Source organism: Chelonoidis abingdonii, chromosome 2 (assembly GCF_003597395.2).
Source record: "Chelonoidis abingdonii isolate Lonesome George chromosome 2, CheloAbing_2.0, whole genome shotgun sequence".
NCBI classification, from domain to species: domain Eukaryota; kingdom Metazoa; phylum Chordata; order Testudines; family Testudinidae; genus Chelonoidis; species Chelonoidis abingdonii.
This window is the reverse complement of record NC_133770.1, coordinates 235,801,190-235,827,891: the sequence shown is the minus strand read 5'-3', so window position 1 is coordinate 235,827,891 and position 26,702 is coordinate 235,801,190. Positions and strand designations below refer to the sequence as shown.

The 26,702-nt window shown below is 40.9% G+C and overlaps 1 protein-coding gene across 16 annotated transcripts in view; it reads left to right on the top strand.

Annotated features, from left to right (window-relative positions):
• ASPH (aspartate beta-hydroxylase) overlaps positions 1 to 26,702 on the top strand; it is a 522,004-nt gene that overhangs the window by 132,649 nt on the left and 362,653 nt on the right. For all 16 annotated transcript variants that reach the window (XR_012655352.1, XR_012655354.1, XR_012655353.1 and 13 more), the window contains one exon: positions 22,116 to 22,198. Coding sequence is in view for 13 of the 16 variants with exons in the window: in XM_075063044.1 (XP_074919145.1) it covers positions 22,116 to 22,198 (83 nt within the window). In the remaining 3 variants the exon portion in view is untranslated. The remainder of the gene's footprint in view (positions 1 to 22,115; positions 22,199 to 26,702) is intronic.

Genomic DNA, 26,702 nt, shown 5'->3' with positions numbered 1-26,702 from the left:
TGCCAAACTACACCTAGATGGACAGAGCCACTCTAAGAAGAACGAAGGTTACTTACTTGTAACTGGAGTTCTTCAAGATGACTTTGCATATTCTCACTTCCTTCCCACCTTTCCTTTTTTCTCAAAGTCCTATTTTGGTTTCTGCGGGTCAGAAGGAACTGAGGCTGTAGAAGGCGCATCACTCCTGTTATATAGCCTTGCCTTCAGAACGTTCGGCGACAATGAGGGGAGAGGTAGGAGGGGATGCATGTTCGCTCTGACAAGCACTGTTTGGAGCAGGTTCTACAGTTGGGCTGTACGAGCCAGTGCATTATCTGTACGTATGAATATTCAGAGTCACCTTTGAACTCTGGTTACAAGTAACTAATCTTCACTTGTAAAGCAGTGTCATCTAACAGAAAAAATATTAGGTACCACTGGATGCTCTATCCATGTACTTTACACGCACCAGAGGATGCAGCCCCTCTTAGGAGCTGTGCAGTTTTTACTCCACAAAAGATGAAGCAAAGCTTTCCCCACAGCTGAACTGACTTAAGGCTGCTGCTTAGGGAGGTGCTTCCCTGGATGCAAACAGTAGCTCAGCCCTCGGAATTAAACATGTCTCTAGACAAATCCACCTTCCTTTTGGGGTATCCAGACACTAATGACTATGTTATGGGGCTTTCCCTTCACCTTCTCCACTGGTTCTTCTCACGCAGACAGAAAGCAGAAGACCAGAAGTCTGAACTGCAGGCAATGTGATGTTTCTTGGGGTTAGTTTCCAGCAAGCATGTGTCCCTTAACTCTGATGCCACAGAGCCCTTTCCCAGTGCCCCTGCCCCCCCCCCCCATTTCTCCCCCTCCAACCTCCTCAGCAGGCATAATTATACCTGAAATGAACACCCACAGTCCCACCCCTTACAACTTATGGTCATGTTCCATTTGGGGGGAGGAGGGGGACATGGATATGAGGTCTTCGTCCCATCTCTTTTGTACCCCATGGGAGGGGTAAGGTGAGATTGTGCTATGATCAGGGACAGGCATTTCTTTGGTCTTTAGTGTTTTATACCTTCCTCCCTAACTCCCTTTGCCTCTCTCAACTGGTTGCTTGATCTTGCCTTGAGATAGGGGTTGAGACAATCTTAAAGTGTGCGCTCCAATAACACTTTGACTGCTCTTATCTGTTCCCATTGTCCTAACAAATCCATCTGACTAGTTTCAGAGTAGCAGCCATGTTAGTCTGTATTCGCAAAAAGAACAGGAGTACTTGTGGCACGTTAGAAACTAATAAATTTGAGTTCAGCAGTCTCTCTTTGGAGTCTGTTTTTTAAGTTTTTTTGTTGCAAAATTGCCACCTTCAAGTCTGTCACTGAGTGGTTAGAGAGATTGAGGTGTTCTCCCACTGGTTTTTGAATGTTATGATTCCTGATGTCAGATTTGTGTCCATTTATTCTTTTGCGTAGAGACTGTCCGGTTTGGCCAATGTACATGGCAGAGGGGCATTGCTGGCACATGATGGCATATATCATGTTGGTAGATGTGCAGGTGAATGAGCCCCTGATGGTGTGGCTGATGTGATAAGGTCCTATGATGGTGTCTCTTGAATAGATATGTGGACAGAGCTGGTATCGGGCTTTGTTGCAAGGATAGGTTCCTGGGTTAGTGTTTATGTTGTATGGTGTGTGGTTGCTGGTGAGTTTTGCTTCAGGTTGGGAGGCTGTCTATAAGCGAGGACTGGCCTGTCTCCCAAGATCTGTGAGAGTGAGGGATCATCTTTAAGGATAGGTTGTAGATCTTTGATGATGCTCTGGAGAGGTTTTAGTTGGGGGCTGGGTGATGGCTAGTAACGTTCTGTTATTTTCTTTGTTGGGCCAGTCCTGTAGTAGGTGGCTTCTGGGTACTCTTCTGGCTCTGTCAATCTGTTTTTTCAAAAACAGACTCCAAAGAGAGACAGCTGAACTCAAATTAATATGCAAATTAGATACAATTAACTTAGGTTTAAACAGAGACTAGGAATGGTTGGGTCATTACCCTAATTGAATCTATTTTCCTATGTTAAGTTCTCCTCACACCCTCTATTGGTCATCTCAATTATCACTTCAAAAGTTTATCTCTTGCTGATGATAGCTCATCTCAATTGATTAGACTCTTCCTATCGGTATGCATACTTCCACCTTTTCATGTTCTCTGTATGTATAAATACCTCCTGTCTGTGTGTTCCATTCTATGCATCCGAAGAAGTGAGCTGTAGCTCACGAAAGCTTATGCTGAAATAAATTTGTTAGTCTCTAAGATGCCACAAGTACTACTCCTGTTCCATCTGGCTAGGGAGAAGCAACATACACTGTTTCGTTGTCTTTTGTTTACACACATCAGTAAGAATGTATGTGTATCAACAAATCAAACAGGCAAGCAAAACTCAAAATACTATCTCATGCGAAAACACAGGCCTGAATCCTACACTGGCATTAGCACTCCTAATAGACTGCACCATTTTTCCTACAGCTGCGAACAGTTAACTCACGATCACCCATTTCTCCTCCTCTTGGACGTACAGTACCCTTTCAATGATGATCTGGACCATAGTGCTATCTGGGTCTTCCCCTTCTCTTGGACAGATCCCTTATTTTTAACAGCTGTCCAGTTGCTGCTTTGTCTTGGAACTTCATCGTAGTCCCATGAGTCAGAGTGACACTGGCCCTTTAAGAAGGATCAAGCAGGATCAGTGCACCTGTGCCTCATCAGCTGATCCCAGTTAGATTTAAAAGAGGCAGGTGGGCCTAGAAAGGGAGAGAGATGGGGTGAGTCAGACAAGGCAGCTGCAGGAAGCAGCAACAGGACTGCCAGAGTGTTACGAACTGGGATGTAGGTGGTCAGATGTAGTGGCTGGATCCAGAGCCAGGAGTCCAGGCACAGCTGGAGCAAACTGGGGCAGGGCAGAAGAAGAAAGTTTGTAACTGAGGCAAAATCAGGCCTGTGAACAAAATAGGCATAGGAGCGATTGCAGTTGAGGGCATAAAGCTTTGAGCAGCCGGAGATTGGCTATTGCTGTTGTACTTGAGAACAGACATGCTGACTGCCTTGGCCAATCAGGCAGCCCAGCTGTACTCACAGGCCGCCTGGAGACTATGCAGGTGCAGATGCAAGTCCTCATTCCTGACACAGAGTCCCATGGGAAAGAAGGCAGCGAGAGGTAATGTGGGCAAAACCCTTAAGATGAGCTGAAGAACTGTGGTGGTTGTTGCTCTATGTGTGCGTGTGTGTGTTTACGTTTGGGACAATAAAACTACCTAAAAGAGACTGAATGTGGCATTTGTTTTTTGGGGGGCATGGGCCTGGGGAGAAGGCCTCCCTCATTATACCATGGTTTTAGGCCCAGGGTTCCCAGTTCTAACCTGGCTCCTTTACCAAATTATTCAGGCTCCCCAGGTGAGGAATGGCATCAGGACATCCCTTCTAATCAATGCAAAGGGTGAAACCTGTGGCCATCCTCCCACCTTTAATTGCACACCCCTGGGCTTATTTCCTTGACTACTCCATATTTGCCTATTCTTGTAGGCTCTAACTTCTTATAATTAGAGTCCATCCGCCCAAAGCTAAAACTTTTAGCAGGGTCCATTCCCCCCAAAGCCAAAACTACCTGTTCCCTGGGATATCGCTTTTTCTGTCTCCCTAGTCCTTCATTCAGACTTCACAATAGTGCAGGCCCCAGTAGTTTATGGCATAGTGTCTTTGATAGCTCCTCTCTCCCTGGTTCTTCTGGTGCTCAATGCAACCAGGCCAGCCTTGCAATCTTGGTTCATATAGGGGCAAAGCCATCCTGCATGCCCCACTTCTTCACAGTCGAAACATACCATTGGTGGAACACTGTGATGCCTTCTGTTCGGTGTCCGCAATAACTGACTCTTTTGCATCATGGTGGCTCCTCAACAGGCCTTTCCTGCTGATTGGACATTCCCGAAGCTCTGGCTGCACTTCCATATGCTCTTCGGCATATTCATAAATGATCTAAAAAATGGGGTGAACAGTGAAGTGGCAAAATTTACAGACAATAGAAAATTACTCTAGACAGTTAAGTACAAAACTTGACCGCAAAGTTACAAAGAGATCTCACAAAACTTGGTGACTGGGAGACAAGATGGCAGGTGACAATCAGTGTTAATAAGTGCAAGTAATGCACATTGGAAAACATAATCCCAACTATCCAGACAAAATGATGGGATTTAAATTAGCTGTTACCACTCAAGAAAGGGATGTCTCCCTGAAAACATCTCCTTAGTGTGCAGCGGCACTCAAAAAAAACTAAGAGAATGTGAGAAGCCATTAGGAAAGGTATAGATAATAAGATAGAAAATATCACAAGGCCACTTTCAATCCACTGTACATCTACACCTTGAATACCGCATACAGTTCTGGTTGCCTTATCTCAAAAAAGATATATTAGAATTGGAAAAGGTGCAGAGAAGGGCAACACAAATGATTAGGGTATGCAAGAGCTTCCATATGAGGAGAAATTAAAAACATGGGGACTGTTCAGCTTAGAGAAGAGGAGACGAAGGGATGTGATAGAGGTCTATAAAACCATGAATGGTGTGGAGAAAGTAAATAATGAAGTGTATTTACCCCTTCACATAACACAAGAATCAGAAGTCTCCAATAAAATTAATAGGCAGCAAATTTAAACCAAACAAAAGGGAGTATTTCTTCATATAATATACAGTCAATGTGTGAAACTCATTGCTAGGAGATGTTGTGAAGGCCAAAAGGATAACTGAGTTCAAAAAAGAATTAGATAAGTTAATGGAAGATAGCTCCATCAATGGCTGTTAGTCTGGATGGTTAAGGATGCAGCCCCATGCTCCACGTGTCCTTAAACCTCCAACTGCCAGAAGCTGGGAGTGGACAATGGGATGGATCACTTGAAATTGCCCCGTTCTGTTCATTCCCTCTGAAATATCTGGCACCAGCCACTATTAGAGAAGGTACTGGGCTGGCTGGGCCATTAGTCTGACTCAGTATGGCCATTCTTATGTTCTGATGGTTAACATCTCCCAGCTGAGAAAGGTCTCTGCACTGTTGCTTGGTTATCCCTTAATGGGAGTGTGTCTCAGAATCCCCCTTCTCATACCAGTTGTCTTAGCATGTGCCTACCCTGTAGCAGCGCGTCCTGGCCTAGTGTGGCATTGCAGGTACTCCCTGCCTAAGTTTCCCTTCTTTCAGGGCCCCTTAACAACTCCATACCCCAAAAGGGTGTAAGACAAAATTTTCCTACTGAAGTTCTACTTGAATAAATACAAATAAACTTGAAATAGTCTTTCCCCTTGGGCTCAGAGGTTGCACAGCCCTCCTCCTTGGGGCTTGTGGTTCTCAGTCCTGGCCTCTCTGGCCTGCAATCTCCACCATTGGGCTCAGGGTTTGTACAGGTCTACTCCCTGGGGCCCGTGTTTCGCTGGGAGCTCCTTTCCCTTAAAAGAGCCTCTCCGAGCACCTCCCTGCAACTGGGCCCTGATGGTCTTTTATGAGGCTCAGGTGCTCCTTATTCAATTAACCATTAATTAGCTTATCATGAGTAGCCTGGGCCAGCAACCCTGTGATGTGGTTTAATGGTTCTAATTTTTGTCCTCCATCTTTGTATTTTATTAACATTTAAAGCGTCTCCCTTCCTCTTGCACTGGTCTTAGTGACCCTGCTCTGGGATGTTCTGGCTTCACTTCAGGTGTCATTCTGAATCCCACTTAGTTTGCTTTTAATGATGCATAGTTCATATAATTCTAATTAACATTAATTTTATTCTATCATTTACAAATAATGAACATATTAATATATTACCTCTTGTAAAAATACTGCAGTATCTTCCTTCAAGACACCCAACACTGCAGTAACACTATGCTAAGCCTTTGTATTTATGACCATTACTAGGAGACTCGAGTGTAGTATGGAAGTCAATATGGAAATCTATTTCTGGACTTAATGAAGGATGTATAATCATTTCCTGTGAGTGAAGCCAAAACTCATTAAGAGGCCTGGGATGATGAGCAAAGGGGATACACTGAAAAATACCATTATTGGTCAGTAATTGTTCCCTATGATGAGCATCAGCATATAAATGTACAATAACCAGTTTCAGCAGAAACCCTGAAGAACATTTTATGCTGCAGAGAAAATCACACATGGAATCGCCGCTGCTATAGATTTATTATAGTCATTAAATTCAGCAGCTTTATTAGTTTCTAAAATACCTAAGCATTTATTGTCTGATTATCTATCTGGATAAGTTAATTATAGAACATTTCTAACTGTTACACTACTATAATTTAGAAAGATCTTTAATTATTGCAGTTCAAGTGCTTTTAAGTAGTCCTGCCATAGTTGCTGTCAAATGCACATTTGTTTTGCTATCTTCTAATCTTTCCTTTATAGAAACCTATAGAATTAGCTGATCATTTAGGCCACCTGTAAATCACCAAGTGAATATTTAGCCTACCAAACCACAGGGCTATGACAGCAGTTTTCCATCATCATCAAATACCCATTCTTCTGCTACCCATTGGGAGACAGAGCAATTTCAACAGCTAATTTGTATAATGATGCAGACATAGGTTGAGGGAGAAGAAAAACAATATTTCCAGAGCAAGTTTTGAATTTCAAATACAGAGTAGTTAGCTAGTTTAGATACAATACACAGTGGTTACTCTTGCGATTCTTTCAGTTTAGGCTTTGTATCTTTGAAAATAGGTCTGTAGTGTTCAGTATTAGTACAATAGTAAGATTAGGCTTAGTACAATATTCAGTTACAAAAGCAAATGGGAAGCTTTTAAGGATGACTGCTGTAAATATGTCTTTATAATTTCTTTCTCGAGAAAGTTAAAAGTGCCTATCCACAGATCAATGGCAGGAGGAGATTCCAGAGACCCAAGTCCTTCCAGAAAATGTCTTTCCAGCCACAAGCTGGGATCTAGCATTGGTGCCTCCACTGATCACAACTGTGGCAGTGTATCACAGGAAAAGACTTATAAAACCACAATGCGCAGCCTATATTTCATTGTAGGCAGACCTGACAATTGATTAAGAACACAATTAATACTTTCAAACAACAATAGAAAATCCAGCACTAGCAGCCCCACAAAATCTAACAAATAACTAAAGGAACTGTCAAAAGGTAAATAAATTAAGTGTCGTGTGTCCACCTTTCCTATACAATACCACACTAGCAGTATTTTCCTTCTCAATTATTCTCTTAAAATAATGGGCCGTTCAGTGTACCCTGAAGGTAAATAGATCAGGGCTATATCAGGTGAAACACCGCAAAGGCAAGAATCCCTCATGGAGAACGCTTTTGTACATGGGAGGGCTCCTTTCTCTTTTATTCTCTGGCCCTGCCAACTGTAGCAACACAACTTCCCCTTTATCAGAATGGCATAGTCACACCAAATGTTTCTTTAAAAGCAGCAAAGAGCCCTGTGGCACCTTATAGACTAACAGATGTATTGGAGCATGAGATTTCGTGGGTGAATACCCACTTTGTCGGATGCATGTAGTGGAAATTTCCAGGAGCAGGTATATATATGCAAGCAAGAAGCAGGCTAGAAATAACGAGGTTAGTTCAATCAGGGAGGATGAGGCCCTCTTCTAGCAGTTGAGATGTGAAAACCAAGGGAGGAGAAACTGCTTTTGTAGTTGGCTAGCCATTCACAGTCTTTGTTTAATCCTGAGCTGATGGTGTCAAATTCGCAGATGAACTGAAGCTCGGTAGTCTCTCTTTGGAGTCTGGTCCTGAAGTTTTTTTGCTGCAGGATGGCTACCTTTAAATCTGCTATTGTGTGTCCAGGGAGATTGAAGTGTTCACATACAGGTTTTTGTATATTGCCTTTCCTAATAGCTGATTTATGTCCATTCATCCATGGTTTGAGTGAGTGGAATCTGCACCATCACAGCCACACCACACCTTGGGTAAAACCCCAGGTGTGAAAGCAAGGGCAAATGAGGCAGTAGCCTGTGGGCTCCTTTTCTGTGTTGCACCGGGCATCACTCTGATGAACCCGTTTCTCACTCTCATTTGGTTGATTGCGTGAGGTCCTCCTGGTTTGTTTGGATTAGCCTCAAAATGGGCTCTGGGCGGAGTATAAGAAAGGGGACTCCCCTGGCTGCAGTTCTTGAGAATTGGGAAAATATTTCTTGTACCAAAGGGATTTCTAGAAAGCGTGCTGTGCTTTTGTGTAAAGTCGAATAGCCAGCACTGACTACTCAGACGCCTTTTGAATGGCCACCCGACAGAACTTTTGGGCAGGACAAATTAGCTTGCCTTAGGCAACAATTGGAGGACAACCATCCGGCTCAAATGGATTATTGGTATGTATGGGATATTTGGGCATATGCTCGGACAAAAGGACATCCCCCAATATCAGGTTCTGGTGCCAGTTTTAAAGTTTGTGCACAGCTTGCGGATTCCGCTCCGCCCTATGCTGCTCTGACCTCTCCTGTACTCCACTCTCCAACCACCCCTGCTGCCTTCTCTCTGTATCCTTCTCTGACTACTCCTACTCTGACCCTTCAGGCACCCCTGATAACACAACCACTTGTCGTTACAAGAGAAGGCGGGGAGGCAGACTGTCTCATTCGTACATGCTTATCAGCCTTTTGTTCTACAGGATTTGGTAACTTGGCAGCAACAGATGCCGCGTTTATGAGACAATCCGGAAAAGATCTTACAGACAATTGAAAGCATCTTCAAAGTGTATAATCCTAATTGGGCAGATATACAGTTGATTTTAGATACCCTTTTTACTCCCGATGAAAAGTGTGCCATCCTAGATGCGAACCGTTGCTGGGCCAGGGAGAGTGACTAGCGCAGCCCGTGGCCCGAAAGCGAGCCCGATTGGAAGCCTAACGAGCTCACACACTTGACCATTTTAAGGGTGGGCCAGGATGGGTTGTTGGAGGCTATTCGCCGGGCAGGGAGCAAGACCACCAACTGGTCAAAGATTAGGGAGTGCCAGCAGGAATTAAACGAGCATCCTTCTTCTTTCATGGCCCAATTGTCTAAACAAGTACGTATGTATGGGGGTGGGGTTGATCTACAGGGAGAAGCCAACCGCCCCATGATGGTCTCTTTCTATGTTGACCAGTTGGCACCAGATATAAAAAAGTATTTCTCTAAGCATGTGCCTGACTGGCCAGGGAAGTCTTTGGACGAGGTAGTGCAACTAGCGACCTTTGTGTTTAATAGGGATGAGGAAAAGGCTAAGGAAAAGCGGAAACAGAAGAAGGAGGAGGTCAGTATGCTGGCCACACGCTGCAGGTACCCTACGGGGATCAGAATCAGCAGGGAAGAAGGAATTCGAAAGTCAGAGGTGGGGGATGGAGGAATGTGCCGGGAGGCATGTGGGGCATAGTTAGGAATGGGAATTGTAATTATTGCAGACAGCCGGGGCATTGGAAAAGAGAGTGCCTTTTGCTTCTGCGTGGGGCTCCCTGGGGGCAGGCGGAGGGTGATCCTTCCTTTCCCCCGAATGCTCCCCGGGACCCTGGGGCTGCCCAGTGACTGGTGGCGGAGATCCTGGGAACCTTGAGGGAAGTGGAATGGGATTTGGGATCACAGTCACAAGTTTGTTTAAAACTTGGGGAAACCTTTGTGCCCTTTTTGGTAGATACTGGTGCTACTCTTTCCACTTCAACTTTTGTTCCAGGGCCTCTTTCTGATACTAAAGTTTGGGTGCAGAGTATCGAGGGAAACGCATGTTCAGCTCCTCTCTCCCACCCTGTTCCCGTAGAACTCGGCTCTTTGAAATTGTCACACAAGTTTGTCGTTATGTCAGGAGGCCCTGCGAATCTTCTTGGGCGGGACATACTGGGCAAATTGGGGGCCCATAGATGTTGCGCCCTCGAGGGGCTCCTCATGTCTGTACAAGACTCTGTTGTTGCGTCTCTTATGGCCTTGGTTGCCCCTGCTCCTGATATTCCCACTGAACTGTCCAGCGTTCTGCACAGTCTGTGGAGCATAAACACCCACTGATGTGGGCCTCCTTAAGTCTGCTGCCCCGGTCTACCTTAAGGTTAGGGACGGACCGCTGCCCTCTGTAAAACAGTATCCGTTACCAAAGAGGCGGAGGAAGGCATTGTGGTTCTTATAGATAGCTATTTGGCTCAGGGGGTTCTGGTTCCGTGCAGTTCTCTCTGCAATACTCCCATTCTTCCCGTAAAAAAGCCTAAATCGGGTCCGGATGGCCGCCCGGTTTATCGGTTTGTACAAGATCTGCATGCGATAAACAGGTACTATTCTAATGCTGATCTCTCAGCCAGCTACTTGTTTTACTGTTGTAGATTTGTGTGCAGCGTTCTTTAGTATCCCTTTGCACCCTGATTCTCAGTATCTGTTTGCGTTCATGTGGAAGGGCCAACAATTAATGTGAGTGCGCCTCCCTCAAGGGTTTTCAGGATCTCCCATTATTTTTTCCCAGATTCTTACTGAGGATTTAAAAGATATATATATGTTTTTGCCGAGTTCGTCTGTATTAGTTCAATATGTGGATGATTTATTGGTTGCTAGTTCAGATTACGATGCATGCCTAACTGATTCTTTTGCTTTACTCACTGCATTAGCTAACAAAGGTCACCGTGCCTCTCCGTCCAAGTTGCAGGTAATCTATTTAGGCTTTGTGGTCCGGCCCGGAGAGCATCTGCTCTTGCCTGATAGGGTGCAGGCAATCCAGGATTACCTGCGCCCGGTCACTGGGTTTTGTCGACCCTGGATAGCGGCCTTTGGAGAATTGGCCAAACCCTTAGTCCAGGCCACGATGGCATCAACCCCTGATCCTGTTCCTTGGATACCAGAAATGGAGTCACTCATGCTAACTTCCCTCAACACTCTTCAGTGTGACAAAAAAAAGTGTAATGAGGTCCAATGGCTGGAAGCTGAAGCTAAACAAATTCAGATTTAAAAATAAAGTGCACATTTTTAACAGTGAGGGTAAATAACCATTAGAACAACTTGCTTAGGGATGTGGTGGATTCTTCCTGGGTAATAAGTCATGGGTCTGATATAGAAATTAGTGATTGAAACTCTTTGACCTGTAGGAGATCAGACTAGATAATCATAATAACCTATTCTGTCCTTCAGATCTGTGAATCTATGAAAGCTTAACTTGTTTGGAACTGGTGAGGTATCTTTCAGTAGAACTGTGCTTCAGTATTCAGTTTAGATGCACAGTTGCCATTTGTTCATAATGGAATAATGTGTTTGTTCAAGAATGAGGAAGAGGAAAGACCAGTAATTTGTTTTACTATTATCTTTCTCTTCCTCTTGCTTCTTCCTTTCCGTGTTTCCCTTCCCTAGTTTCAAGATATCGTGTTGGCTTTGGTAGGTTAGTATGTTATGGTGCCTTTAGCTGATGTTCATTACTTAAAAGCAGTTGAGGTTTGTAAATAAGGTTGTAAGATAGTATCTTTGATTTCTATGCTTCTCTTAAATTTGATTTGAAAGCTGGCAAGGATCACTGACCTGTTGTTCTTATAAAACTTATTCATTTATATGTGTCTATGAACTGTGTTTATATTTGACTGTTATATTTTTTTTTATCATGGTATTTTCAGGCAGTCATTGGAATGAAGTGAGGGATAAGGTACTGCAGGATATGCATTGTTTGCCATTAATTGCATTCTGCAGGTTTGAGGAATGAAGCCAAAGGCAGATTGTTGTTTACCCCTGAGTAGTCTGACAAAAGCACAGCAATGCTCACCTCACAGTGCCTAATTGTGATTGTCATAAGTAGATAGGTAGGGTAAGGGTTAAGTTTCTTTTACCTGGAAAGGGTAACCAAACACCTGACCAGAGGACCAATCAGAGAACTGGATTGTTTAAAAGTCAGGGGCGGGAATTTGTATACTCGGTGTCTTTGTTGTTTCCTCGGCTATGAGTAAACAAGTTTCCTTCTAACTCCATCTTATCTCAAATATTCTACTAAAAGTCTGTGAGTACAAAGGGAAACAAAGTAATTCGGCTATGAGGAGCTTTGTGTTGTATTTACAGATGTGGATTGCTGGGTCTTTGTTGCTTCCTCGGCTGTGAGGGACAAGCTATCTTGCTAATTCCAATCTTCTTCTCATTCTACTAAAAGGCAGTGAGTACAAAACGGAAACAAAGTAAAATCGGCTATGATATGCTTTGCTTTGTACTTACTGTGTGTGATTGCTGGTCTATTTAAATTGGCTATTTTTTAAATCAGACTGGGTTGTTCATATTTTCTTAAGTAGGAGCCTGTATTAATTTTTATGCAAGTTATTATTCTGTATTTTCTCTTTTTCTATATAAAGCTTTCTTTTTCAAAACTTGTGGAAGTTCTTTTTCTAGTAAGGCAGAGAAATTGAAACCTCTGTATCAGGTATCTGTCTCCCTCACGGGAAGGCAGGAACGGGGAAAGGCAAAGCCAAGCTGTTGGTATTTTGCATCTCAATTGTCCTGAGGGAAAAGAACGCTTATCTCTTGGGAAGCAAAGAAACAGGTTATCTGGAGGTCCCCCCAGGGGAGGGTTGGGGACACCAGAGAGAGGAAAGGGGGGTCAGGCCCTATCAATTCCTGACCTGGTGGCAGCCTATCAGATCTAAGCTGGAGATTAAGCTTAGAGGACTTCATGCTAGTACCTTATATTTGAACGCTAAGGTTCAAATCGAGGAATATTACTATGACAGTGATTATACAAGGGAACTGAGCTGTTAGGGGGAAATAGAACTTTTAAAATGGTTGTCTAGTCTGTGTTCTGACTAGACGTATCATATAATTTGACAGGCCATTCATCAGAAATCTCCCTGCTACTAACTTACATTAGTTTGTCAAGATGTTCACATTTGTAATACTAATAAAAAGCGCAGTGTTGTAAATTGCATCTTCCAAGTTGATCTCGTTGTTTATTGTGTAGGTAGTTAACAAGTTCAGTTTAACTTGAAAACATTAATGAAACCAGCTACCAGGGATGGCCATTGTGGTTGTTTTTTCTGTTCTGTACAACCATTCATTTTTGAGTTTGTTCTTTTGTTTTGTTTTGTTCCCCTTTTTTTCTTCTGTGAATACACCCAAGCAAATCAGAAACAACAACAATAAACTTTTACAAGTAAAACAGTGATGCTCTGTCCATAATTGGGACAGTAAAAGCCCCTTGAAAGGATAACAGCTAAAGATCTCTCTTTTGGGCACAAGGGAGGGGAAGGTTAACTGGACCAGATAAACAGTCCTTGGCTCTTGGCTGGGTGTGTGAGCACAGGCCCCGCCCTCACTGGTGCAATGAGGCTATCAGGGTGGATAGGCTACCTCCTTGCCTTGGTGTCCCACTGGCAGGTCTGAAGTGTGTGATAGAAACTGATTGAAAGATGAGGGGAGCCAGAGGTCATAAAGGGGTCCTCCTGGGCTTGATACTTATTTGGTGTCCAGAAACTCTCTCTCCCTCCTTTATCTGGTTTGTCTGATGCACATTATCACTGGGTTTCCAGTTATGCTGTGAGCAGAGCTAGTCATCTCTTGGCTCAAGGAAAGTGTTTTTCCTTCACTGGAGAACCAGCGAAGTGGAGTACGGATTTTGTTTGCCTTCTTCACAACAGTTGGGAGGCCTGGTATGGGGGTTAGATCTTATTGTTTGCGTATTACTCACAACTTTGGTTGTACCTGTTTTTTTTCCCCATGGCTAGTGAGGTCAGTTCATGTCACGTGGGATGGCGGGGGGGGGGGGGTTAATGGAGCAGTGAAGGCGAGGCCTCAGGGTGGTAGTTGCTGGGGGTTGCCCTGTCTAAACAGATCTGAACCCGCACTTGACTGCTAGTGCTAGGTAGTTTGCAGCTAGTTCTTTTATTTTGGATTTGGTTTATAAAGCTACAGCCTCCACTTCTGTCCATGTTCATTGTTGTTGACATGGAAACAGAGAGACACAGACACCATAATATGGCTAAATAAAGAGGCCACAACATTATCCCAGACTTCCCTAACTGGGAAAACTACCCCAGACTGTCAGATAGGCTTGTTCCAGTGTGGTTCTTAATGGGCACAAATGGCCTGATTGTTTTATAAGCCAGAGGGTGGGTATGAAGGCCATGCCCCCTCTACACCCTGAGGCCTGCCAACGTATCCTGACTGGAAGTCAGACCCCCAACCAGCTCCTCTCCACCACACCAGATACAGGGGAGATGAGGGGAAGGGACCTACAAGCTTTATGAGATATAGAGGCATAGCACTTCCCTATGCCTTGTGCTCAGGACCAATGTCCAAACAGCCTCCGCGTGTACAGAAAACTCATAAGACCATTTCTAATCCATCAACTGCTTTGAAACCCGCCAAAGTTGTGACCATCGTAATTTAAGCCTCCCAAGACCAGACTTCCAGGATGCCCGATGGAAGGTGAAAAAACCCACACAGTCGTTTTCCAGTTTCCAATATGGGGAAAAAATCCTTTCCAGCCCCCAAAACTGGAGCTCAGCCTGCTCCCCAACTTCACGAGGGATCCAGCAACTAGGCTAAGGGTGGGGCAGAAACAAGAAGCCCACAAACTCTACCTACCCCCACAACACCCTACCACTAGCAAATAAGAACCAATTGTCCAGCCCCCAACACCACCCCAACCACCTAATGGCAGCAGTAGTAGGCAGGACAAGGCCCAGATTCTGGGCTCTAGATGCAGCATGCGACATCCCCTGCCCCACTCCTTCCCTTTCCAATCACCACGTGATGAACATAAGGAAGGAAGGAGGACAAAGCATCCCCCCTACATTGTACGAAAAAGCAGTGGGGAGGAGAAGGGAGAGGAGGCTCTTGCTCCTAGTTGAGATCTCTTCATCATGGCCCTAAAAGGTATCTGAACAACTCCTAGTCCATCAAGTGAGCATTTGTGCACATCTGTGTCAGAGTAAAACTACAGTATTGCAAAATTTCTGTGCCCAAAATTTAAAAGGAGAAGAACAGTGGGAAAATATTTCTGCAACATATATGAATATATGCAAAATAAAATACTTTAAAGTCAGTTAAAATTAACTATAACTATTCTAGGATAGGCTTCAGAGTAGTAGCCGTGTTAGTCTGTATCCACAAAAAGAATAGGAGTACTTGTGGCACCTTAGAGACTAACGAATTTATTGTAGCATAAGCTTTTGTGGACTACATGCTACAATAAATTTGTTAGTCTCTAAGGTGCCAGAAGTACTCCTATTCTTTATTCTAGGATAGTTGTTAATGATATTCTTCTGATGTCCTCTCTTGGGAGCAAAAATTTATAGGGGCACTTTTAAGTCAAGGGCTAAAATAATGTATCGCATAAGGACAAAATATACCTCTTCTCCTGATCCTGCTGTATTGTGATTCTGGTATCTCACCCTTTACTGATTACATTTTTTGAAAAGTTCAATTAAAAAGTGCCTGTATTATAAATAGTTGATGAATCTTGTGCATAAGAGGCCCATTAAAAGTAACTTGCAATCTATTAAAATCCAAACCATACAATGTTTCTTCACATAAAAATAAGATATGCATTATTCATCAACATTAATTACAACTTCTTTTGTCTTATTTTGAACAATAAAAATAAAGCCTTCCTCTAGGTGATACGCTGCCCTATAATTAGAGCTCTACCAAATTCACGGCCGTGAAAAATGTGTCATGGACCGTGAAATCTGATCTCCTCTGTGAAAGCTGGCTATTGTGGGGGGGGGGGGGGGGCAGGGCTGGGCTATAGCTACTAGTCCCGGCCCGGGCTGGGGAGGGACGGGACTTCTCTGGGAACAGCCCGTTCAGGGGAAGAGCAGGGTCAGACCCACCTTCAGGAAGCTCCATGGCTACTGGCTGGGATAGCCCCTGACCTGGGATTGAGAGGTTGCCCAGCCTTCTGCCCAGATGTCAGCCCCGATCTGGGCAGAAGGCTGCCAGGAAAACCTCAATGAATGGGAAGCCACCCACCCCATATCCTGCAACTGTCATTTCTGTGCTGCTGCTGGCAGGGGAGCTGGCTTTAGAGCTTGGCCCCTGGCCAGCAGCGGCTGCTCTCTGGCCACTCAGCTCTGAAGGCAGCTCCACCGTCAGCAGCAGAGCAGAAGTAAAGGTAGCAATACCACAACCCCCCTACAATAACCTTGCGACCTCCACCCACGACTTCCTTTTGGATAATGATCCCCACTGTTACCACATTGAAATTTCAGATGTAAACATCTGAAACCACAAAATTGACTCTTTTAAAAACCTTCTGACCGTGAAATTGGTAGGGCCCTACCCATTGTTTGACAATGGAAATTGTTTTGTGAGAGGTGTTTATATGTCACACACTCATTTTCTAGTAGTTGTATGCCACTGAATAACAAACCTGTTCCTTTATCCAGGATTGTAACTGAACACACCTCATACTGTTCTTGCAAGTCCAAAGCATGATATATAAATGCATAATTATTATTTTAGTACCTGGGCAGAGATGAAATGTAAATCTCCTAAGTGGTCATATCACTCTGCGTTTGTTTAGGATGGATTTGTTTTTGTTTTTGTTTTTTCCAGAAACCAGATTAGTTAGCTTCTCCGTAATGCCTTTTTTAACAGATGTGACCTCATCTGGTAAAGGATTATTACACTAGAAAGAAGTTATGTATAATTTATTAAAATACCCCTGCAGGGAGACTACAGGCTACATTTAATATACTGGAATACTTGATGGTTGCGTTGAAAGGTCCCATATGAATCCTACAGCATCTCAGTAAAACGGGCAGATGAAAATGATTGCCCTTTATGTAATGTTTACTGTGTCGTATTAGTTAGTGCCTCACAGCTGAATAATATTTATGTTAACAGTTCATTTTCAGCTTTGCATATTGGCCTCCTGCTGGTATAGAGTTGATATTTAATTTTAAGGGGGATCAAAATGATATTATTCGTTGAAACAGAGGAAAGATTCTTCCAACCCTCATCTAAACCAGATGCCAGGGAAAAGGAAGGCTTACTTCTCTGAGAAAGAGACTCAGTATATCATATCTGTCCAATTTACAGTGCTGAGGTTTTTTCTCACTATCTCTTCTGTGTCATTGCTTGTTATATGCCTGATGTCTCCCTTCCTTCTCATATCTACGTGAACAGCACTGTCCTCAAATCAATAGGATATACTCCCTGTGTGGGACAGTCTGCCCCCTTTCCCCCAAAGAAAATAACCTTTCCCATCCTCAACAGATGTGAGAAGGACGAGACATAAAATAGCTCCTGTATATGTTAACTCTAAACCCTAGCCTTAAGACCATGTAACTTACCTTCATTTCTTATGATAGTTGGTTTCTTTTCACTTAGCTAGTCTTTCAATTAAATCCTGATTCATGCTGTAAGGACTGAGAATTAAATTCTGGAAAGTCACAAATGTATAAAGATTTTCTATATACAGAGTTCCAGTGTCCAGAATTTTGTTAATGTTGACTGAATCCAAAAAAATAACTCTCTAAAAAAGTACAGTACTATTTAAAATCAAGTTGTATATGTGGAATAAAGAAGCAAATAATAAAATCTAACGGGTTTTCTCACCAAAAGAACTCTCTCATGAAAGTACTGAGCTCAAGGCACATTTGTTGGTTGTTCATGTGCCATAAATCTTTCTGGTTAGCAGGTTTAATCCTGAAGATAAAGAGAGGCAGGATGATCCATTTGGAATCAGGAGATCTGATTTCTGTTTGTGGCTCACCCACTGACTTGCTGAACTGGGCAATTTGCTTGATCTTTGTGGCTCTTCTTTCTCTGCAATCCTTTGAGTGTTTAGATTGTAAGCTCTTTATGACATGAACTGTTTCTTACCGTGGGTATTACAGTATTTAACACAAAGTTTTAATCTCAGTTGAGGTCTTGAGATGCTACCATAAGGCGAAAAGTGGAGAAAGCCTTTGAAAATTCTGTCCTGTAAAACACGCAGGAATTCTGTGCATTCAAGCACTCCCAACTGTTTTGGGAGCAATCATGACTATATGGATAATGAGACAATCCAAAGATACATTAGATAGGTGGGAAGGAGGAGAAGGATATAAACTTTCTTGCTTCAGGGCCTATATTAATCACTAGCTGGTGGGCAGATTTCTTATGGCCATGTTTTTCATAATTGTTCCTTACTAGGTTTCTGGCACCATCTCTATAGCATATGGTGCTGGTCATTGCTGGAGGCAGGATACTGGACTGGATGGTCCACCAATCTGATAAGGAATAACAATTGCATTTCTTCTGTTGGGTTCAAAATATATGAATGTTTCGATCAAGACTTCATCATAGCTAAAACATTACTTTACTTTATATTTGTATGAAAATACAATAAATCCTTTCCTCTCCTCTCATAGATCAATACAAAAGAGAGACATAGCAAAACAGAATATCAGCTTAGGCCACAAAGTAAAATGAAGATCTATTAAATCTTCCATGGGGAAATGAACAAAAGAAATGCAATTCATTCTGTGTTATCTGTATTAATTGTTCTGTGTTAAAGAGCTTTGCATTTTTCACTCAAAATATCCCCATAGTCACAAGAATAGTTCATATTACATTATGCATTTGGATAGTGCAATTTGAGAGTGGCTGTTTCTATATTATGTAAAACACTCATAGGATCAATTTGATTCTATCATCATTGTCTTCCTGAAGTACTTTCTTCTGTACTCATCTACAAATGCTGACTTTCAAAGAGACAATAAAATGGTTAGGAAAGCAAAAACAATCTGTAAACGAAGTGAGATTCTTTTCAATTTTATTCTTAATCCTGTTTGTTAGTAAATACTAAGTAGGAGCAAACTCTTAAGATTTTGTATAGCTTTTCCCCCTCTTACAAAGCAGTTTTTGAAATCCAGTTAGTCACTGTGTTGTATCAGGGATCAATAGGGATAAAATAATGATTATAATAAATTAGTGCTTCTCTAGTATTTTTCATCTAAGTATACCAAAGCGCTTCCTATACTGAAAGTTTCACAGAGGCCTGTAAGAAGGGTAAGGGATACTTTACACAACACTTAAATATCACCACCTCTGAAATGAAATTTGGCATTTAACAGTTCACAGCAATGCTACACAACAGGTTATAAAGAAAATATAAAAGAATACTCTCTCCATTTGAAACTTCAGGAGAAACTGAGGTCTGGAAACTATAATTACTAGAATTAAAATTTGGCCAAGACACAGTATTATACAAAAAGTGGCAAAGAACCTTTAATGACCACAAGTGGTCAGGACTAGAAGAGGGCAAAACAATTTTGGTTAATGGTGTATTCACCAAAAAATGCAGATTTGGTCGACCCAAACTATTCACAAATTTGAGTTCACTAAATGGTTACAACTGAACTAAAAACATCAACATGCTTCAGAAATGTATAAATGGAATGTTTTGTTTCAACCCAATTTTGAAATGTTCATTTTGATTTTGGTTATTTTGACAAAAGCGTAACAGCTGGAAGGAAGCAGCTGCCTCCCTAGCCCTTAGCCCAATCATTGGGAACCTTGCTGGGGATGTGGGAGGATTGGGATCAGGTTCCTCCTCTGCCTAATGTGAGAAAAGATTGGAATATGGGCGTCTCACACTGCAGGAAAGTGCCTACCACTGGAGTATGGGATATTCTCAAGTGGATCTTTCTCAATCTGTCCTCTTGAAGATGATCCACTTTTTATAAATAATAAAACTGTCATTGGAGCAGAGAGAGCGTGAGCAGACTCTGCGCTCTCCTTGCAAGTCCTGCCTGGGAATAGAGAGACAGACCAGAAGCTTGGAGGCCTGCATAGCAGGAGAAGGAGACTCGGGAACAACAGGGAGCCCTAGGGGAATGCCCTGTAGTCACATACAAGGGGCAAGGAGCTGAGAAAGACCTAGGAGGGTCTTGAGAGTTCTGTTAAACCCTAGGTGGATGGACATTGTTTTATTGTTTCATTTGAGCTTCTGAACTCTCGTAAGGGACTCTGAGGGTAAGCCCAAGAGCCGTCCAGTCTGAGGGACAGTTGACACAAAGAAAGATCCTGGACTCATGAAAGATAGTGGAGCCCAAACCATTTGAGTTATAGTATTGAACTTTATTTTGTCATTTGAGGTGTCCATTTTAATAAATTACTTTGTGTCATGGGTGTTTATTAGCCTAAGGTAATGTTGGAGGACCTCTGAGAAGGGAAAACAGAAGCTGAGGGGCCAGGAGGAGGTGCTCTGACATGGCAACAGTGTGACATTTACATGTAATATTAATCAAAAATACTGTTGCTGTTCTGAACTCCTACACAGAGGTGTAATATTTCTGTTTCCTCTCATTTTATTCATGGCTTTTTGTCCCAAGAGAAACAAAGAAATAATTAAATCTCGTTTAAATAAAAAATGTCCTTGAAAGCTGTGACTCTGAAAAAGATTCGTCGTCATGGTGGATAAATAACTAAACATGAGCTCACAGTGTGATGCTGTGGTTAAGAGGACTAATACTATTCCATATAAAGAGGGCATCATTAGGAGTAGGGAGGCAGTATTTACCTCTGTATACAGAATTAATGAGACCATGAATGTAATAAATACTGCACCCAATCCTGATGTGCACACTTCAAAAAAGATGTTTAAAAATTCAGAAAAGAGCTACTGTAAATCATCAAATTAGGGAAAACAGGTTAACTGTGAGAGAGTAAAGAGACTCAATTTATGTAATAACATAAGAACATGAAGTTGCATTCCTGACAATCATGGCTAATAATCATCGATGGCTCTATCCTCCATGGATTTATCTAATTCTTTTTTTGAACTCGGTTATACTTTTTGGCCTTCACAACATCACTTGACAATGAGTTCCACAGATTGACTGTGTATTGTGTAATGAAGTACTTCCTTATGTGAGTTTTAAATCTGCTGCCTATTAATTTCATTGAGTGTCCCTTGTGTTATATAAAGGGTTAAAAAAACACTTCCCTATTCATTTTCCTCACACTATTCATGATTTTACAGACCTCTATCATATCCCCGTAAATCATCTCTTTTCTAAGCTAAACAGTTCCAGTCTTTTTAGTTTCTCCTTGTATGGAAGCTGTTCCATATCCTAATCATTTTGTTATCCCTCTTTGCACTTTTTCCAATTCTAATGTACATTTTCTGAGCGGGACAATCAGAACAGCATGCAGTATTCAAGGTGTGGGCATATCATGCCACTCTCTAAATCCATTAAGATATTTTCTATCTTATTATCTATACCTTTCCTAAGGTTTTCCAATATCTTTTTTTTTTTGACTGCCACTGGACATTGAGCAGATGTTTTCAGAGAACTATCCATGATGACTCCAAGATCTTTCTTGAGTGGTAACTGCTCATTTAGATGCCATCTGGTAGTATGCATAGTTGGGATTATTTTTCCAATGTGCATTACTTTGCACTTATCAACATTGAATTTCATCCGCCATTTTGTCTCCCAGTCACCCAGTTTCGTGAGATCCCTTTGTAACTCTTTGCAATCAGCTTTGGACTTAACTATTTTGAGTAATTTTGTATTGTCTGCAAACTTTGCCACTTCTCTATTCACTCCTTTTTTCAGATCATTTATGAATCTTTAGTTTAATAATGAATAGGTTAAGAGGTAACTTGATCATGGAGAGAGAATTTCTGATGATAGAGAATTCTTTAACCTAACAGACAAATGCATAATAAGATCCCATAGCTAGAAGTTGAAGCTAGATAAATTCAAACTCGATGGAAGTCTCTAACAGTGAGGGTAATTCACTATTGGAAAAACTTACCAAGGGTTGAGGTGGATTCTGCATCACAAGAAATCTTTAAATCACGGTTGGATTCAAATCCCAGTGAAATGTAATTTCAATATGGGAAAATAAATTTTTGTTGAGTATATTTTATTTGCAGTGTGTATTTCTTGTTGCACTAATTATTTAGACAGTATCGAGTCAGAAAAGACATTTGTACAGGCAAACTGGATAATTTTATTCCCTAAAGTCCATTTAAGTGAACAGTTATTCAGTGTAAGTGCATAAATGCTGACTTTCATATGTAAATAGTTTTTTGTAGGCATAATGAATGCTTGCCTATTTTTTTCCAGTGTATTCTGAACCTACCTTATTGTGCTGTGGTTAAAGGAAACTTCCAAACATGTACTTGTGAAAGTTCAGGGAAATTCATCGAAGTTTTTTGTTTTTTCTTAAACTCTTCTAGCTAAGAAGAAACCAAAACTCTTAAACAAGTTTGATAAGACCATTAAAGCTGAACTGAATGCTGCAGAAAAGCTACGTAAAAAGGTAGGTTTGAATTCTGTTTCTCCTGGTGCCGTAAACCATGGCTACAAACTAACAGGCATAAAAATAGCAGGGATAATGAATTTTATATTTATTTCTGTTTTTCTCTAACCAAGCATTCAGCACACATTTGTGATTGTACTTCAATGTTCATTTTAGCTTGGTAATTCACCTTTTGTCCTTTCAGGTCATAATGTGTGTTCCTTCATGTCTGTCATGGGCACTCACTGTGTTTTTTTTTAAATTTACATCTTAACCACTTACTGAATTTTATATATATATATTAATGTTCCCATCTTTGTCTCTACGTGCATATACAAAATATTTTTTTTTTTAAATTATCAGGCCCTTGTCAACAGATATACAGACATCCTATATCCACCTGTAAAAATAAATATCCTCTTCTAACACTTCTTCAGGCAGAAACCTGAGTGAACAGACTAGTTTTACAAATTGTCCTGAACATCAATAAATTCTGGCTCTGTCTTACTAATGGGTACACAATGCTCCAACTCCTCTACTCACATGTTCAAATTGAATCACTGCTAGCAAAAGCACACCAGCTGACCTCAGCTGTCTTTAAAGTGATTAAGGAGATAGCAAATTCATCAAATAAATAGGATATAAGGACTGATAATACTACAAGTTGTTAATATAAATGCATAACAAAACAAAAGAGATATAAATACATGCACAAGATGTAAACACCATATGAATAACAAATTTCAGTGTTCATTATTTGTAAAATCTGGGGGAAAAAACAAACCCAAACCGATTAACCAAACCAACACCCCCCACTCCCACAAAACAAACCCTGAACCCATAGAGGTCATGCAGAGCATCAATTGTTAAAGTGACTAAGTAGATATATACTGTAAGTGAGAACATAAGCTATGAGTATTGGGAACTAATATATATGAACCTGCAAAAGTATGCAACAGTTTTCATGTGTGACCAGATAGCTTTATATTTTTACCCCAAGCATTGCTATTAGACCGTGTCGTTTTTTCCATTAATGCGATAGTAAAGAGCTCACTAAGCCAGTCTATGTAGGAGGGAGGAATTGCAGATTTCCATTTTCTGAGGTAACTCTTTTGGCCACTACTGCAACCTATTTCTTAATGTTAACTGGTAATACCAATCCAGCACCCCTAAAATATACAAGCTTGGAGAATGAAAAATAGGAACACTTAAAAGTTTTTGAGAGTGCACTGAATGTGGGTGTTGCAGAAAACATGTTTTTGATAGGTATAGAGGATTTGTTAAAGGTTGACATGGAGCTATTTGCATCTCCAACATTCACTGTGTGGTGCCAATCTAGCCTTAAACAAACATTCTGAAGTCCCGTAATACCTGTTCAATATCTTGTTCTGGAAGAATCACAAGGATAAAGAACTTGAAGTATTTTTCATGTTAAGCCAAATATCTTCCTGGGTTTCTGTTCTGACAGTAATGCTGTGTTTTTCCCCCCATTTTTCTCTGAGAGTAAGATTGAGAGGTAATAGCCACCTATAAGTAATTCCTACAAAGTGGCTTTTGTTTCCAGATTTCTTAACATGTTCCTAGAGGTGAGAGTTGAAACAGACCAATTGTCTCCCATCCTTGCATGAATCCTTGGCATAGTCGCCGAAAGAAGGAACTGTGAGGCTTCGGTAGCTGATATTGCATATGTAATTGAAGGAGGCCAGTCTATTATTTTGTATTATATCTTTAATTATTATTAATCTTTTTTCTATCTAAATTGTCTTAAGCGTAGAACTAGCTTTGATCCTGAGACATAAGCTATTCTATAGTGGTACAAGAAGAGAATTAGTAAGGTCAGACACTGTAATCAACAAGTTGCAGGAGGCCCCATGGAGATGCAAAGGTTGGATTTTTCCAGAAGTGTGTTGGTAGTCTCTTAAGGTATATAAAAGAGAGGGAACCAAATGGCATAGCTATGGCTTTTTTCAATCTCAAACCAGGCCAGTGTGTATACAGAGCTACTGGAGGGGAACCACCTTCCAAGAGGACGCATTTGGAATGGTAGATAATATAGACACAAATCTGTCCAGTTGCCCAGAATTTTTTTAAGAGAGTGGCAAGCAAGTTATCTTATATAAATTGCATGATAAGCCTATTTATTCAAACAAAGGAGACCTTGAAAGGCAATAAGCAAGTGAGATAAGTCTTTCTTGTGCAGATATTCACTTTGGCTATTTCTATTCCTCCACAGTAAGGACAGAGGGAAGAGACACCACCTTTCTACATCCTTGGAAATTTCTTTTAATACATAGTCCATATTTATAGAAACAACTTTGGGAAGATTAGGATAAATATTAACACCTAAATAAGTTATTTCCTTGCATTTTTCAAATGGAAAATGGTGAAACTGAGAAAGATCTGTTCTCTTGGATAGATCCATTACTTGCAATTTATTCAAGTTAATGTGAAAACCAGAGCTCTTTTCAAAAATATCAACTGCATTCAGTAATGATGGAATTGATGAGGATGTCTGATTTAAACGTTGTTAGAATTGCTTAAATTGATTATTTATATCTATTGGTTCAAAGATGGCACTCCTCTCCTCTTGTAGTAAGGAAGAAGTATTGTTGGCTAGATCCATTTTAAGTCTTCTGGCAAATAGTTGACCTGCTTTATTTCCCTATTCATAATATCTTTATTTGACCCTATTACATGAAAAGGCAATGAATGCAGGATAAGCATTCATTATATTTATATTTGGCATTGATTAGAGAACATAGGAGGTTTTCATTATTTGGGTCAATCTTATACTTTCTCTGCCATTCATCTCTTTCCTTGTCCAGAAAGTCTAGTAACTTGAGTCTTTCTCTCTCCTTTTGGAGGCATATTTTATGCATTCACCCCTTACAGTAGCTTTCAGAGGTTCCCAAAACATGGTATCTGAGAGTGCTTCTTTCTTATATGACATTAGAAATGACTGTATCAACTGTAGAACAAAACTTTGCATCTTTTAGTAGCAGAGTTCACCTAGGAGATTTTAATGATGCGCAACCAGTGTCTGTGGTAAGTATAATTGGAGCATGATCTGAAATTAATAGCATCAATAGCTGCTTCTAGGCATGCTGGAATCAGTGCCGAAGACACATGGAAAAAGTCAATTCTGGAGTAAGATGAGTGTACTGTAGAGAAATATGCATAGTCACGCTCCTTGAGGTGTCTCCGCCTCCATATATCTTTTAAATCAAGTTCATTCATTAATAATGAGGGTTGGCATATTGTGCTTTGGAAGAGGAGTCTTGTGTAATTGGATTTGTCCAGAGGTCTGTCTAGCGTAGTATTCCAATTGCATCCCAGTATTACCAATCCATTTTATTAGAAAAAATGACTGCAATGTCTTTGAAAAATTCAGAATTACCTCCATTTGGATACTAACTCTTTTGAGTTGAAAAAGCCTTCAAGAAGAACGTAACTTCCTTCAGGATCACTCCAAGACTGTATATATTGAAAAGTTATACTTTTGTGAATTCAGATGAATGTGCATCTGCTCCTGGAATTCAGTAATGAATGATACTAACACCTACCCACATCTTGTTTCTGTTGGCATTTGTTTCTGCAAGATGAGTTTCCTGCAATAAAGCTACTTGGCACTTTTTCTTTTAATCCAAGGTGTCCCAGGATTGTAATTGTTTTGGAAGATTGATGAAGTCCCCTCATATTGCAGGAGTGGCACTCTAAGAAATGTCATGGAAAGTTTTAAAAGATATATTAAGATATATTGCCTTATTCTAAAGATAAGTTGAATTTGTAAAACCACCTCTCTAGGAGATAGTCAGAATTTATACATATTAAATACTGGTTATTTTGAATGAATATATGCCTTCAGTTGAGCCTCTGAGAGTGGCAGGCATACAAAAAGAGCTATAGTTAATTATCATGTGTCTTTCAAAGTATATTTGCTACCGAAAACAAAAAATATTAACAGACTTAAAACAAGCCAGTGTGGGCACATTCGGATCTCTGATGACTTCAGTTCTATCCACTCCTCCCTTCCCTATATTATCTAATAATATAAACATCTCTAAATACAAATATATTTAAAGTCCAATATTAACCTATAAATACCATTAGGGATTTTAAAATATGTATAATAGATACAAAAGGTTTTCTGTATACATACATATATACACATATTTATATACACAATTAATCACATGTAAATTAATTTATATTGATTTACCAAATCAATTGTAAACACAACTTCTAAATATTAAGAATACAATATAAAAATCATATTCAGAGTATGTTCAATGCCATGCACAAATTGAATAACTAGTGCTATTTCAGGTTTAGGTTATAGCCTACTTTACTTGTCAGGAGTGTGTTGACTGTTCTATAACAGGCAGAGGTAATGGAGAGATCTTGTCTAGCAGTGCAAGTTGTGGTGATTAATGCAGATAGTACCAACTACTGACTGAGGCCTGGTCTACACTACAACGCCCTTTATGTCGATATAAAGGGCTCTTTAAATCGATTTCTGTACTCC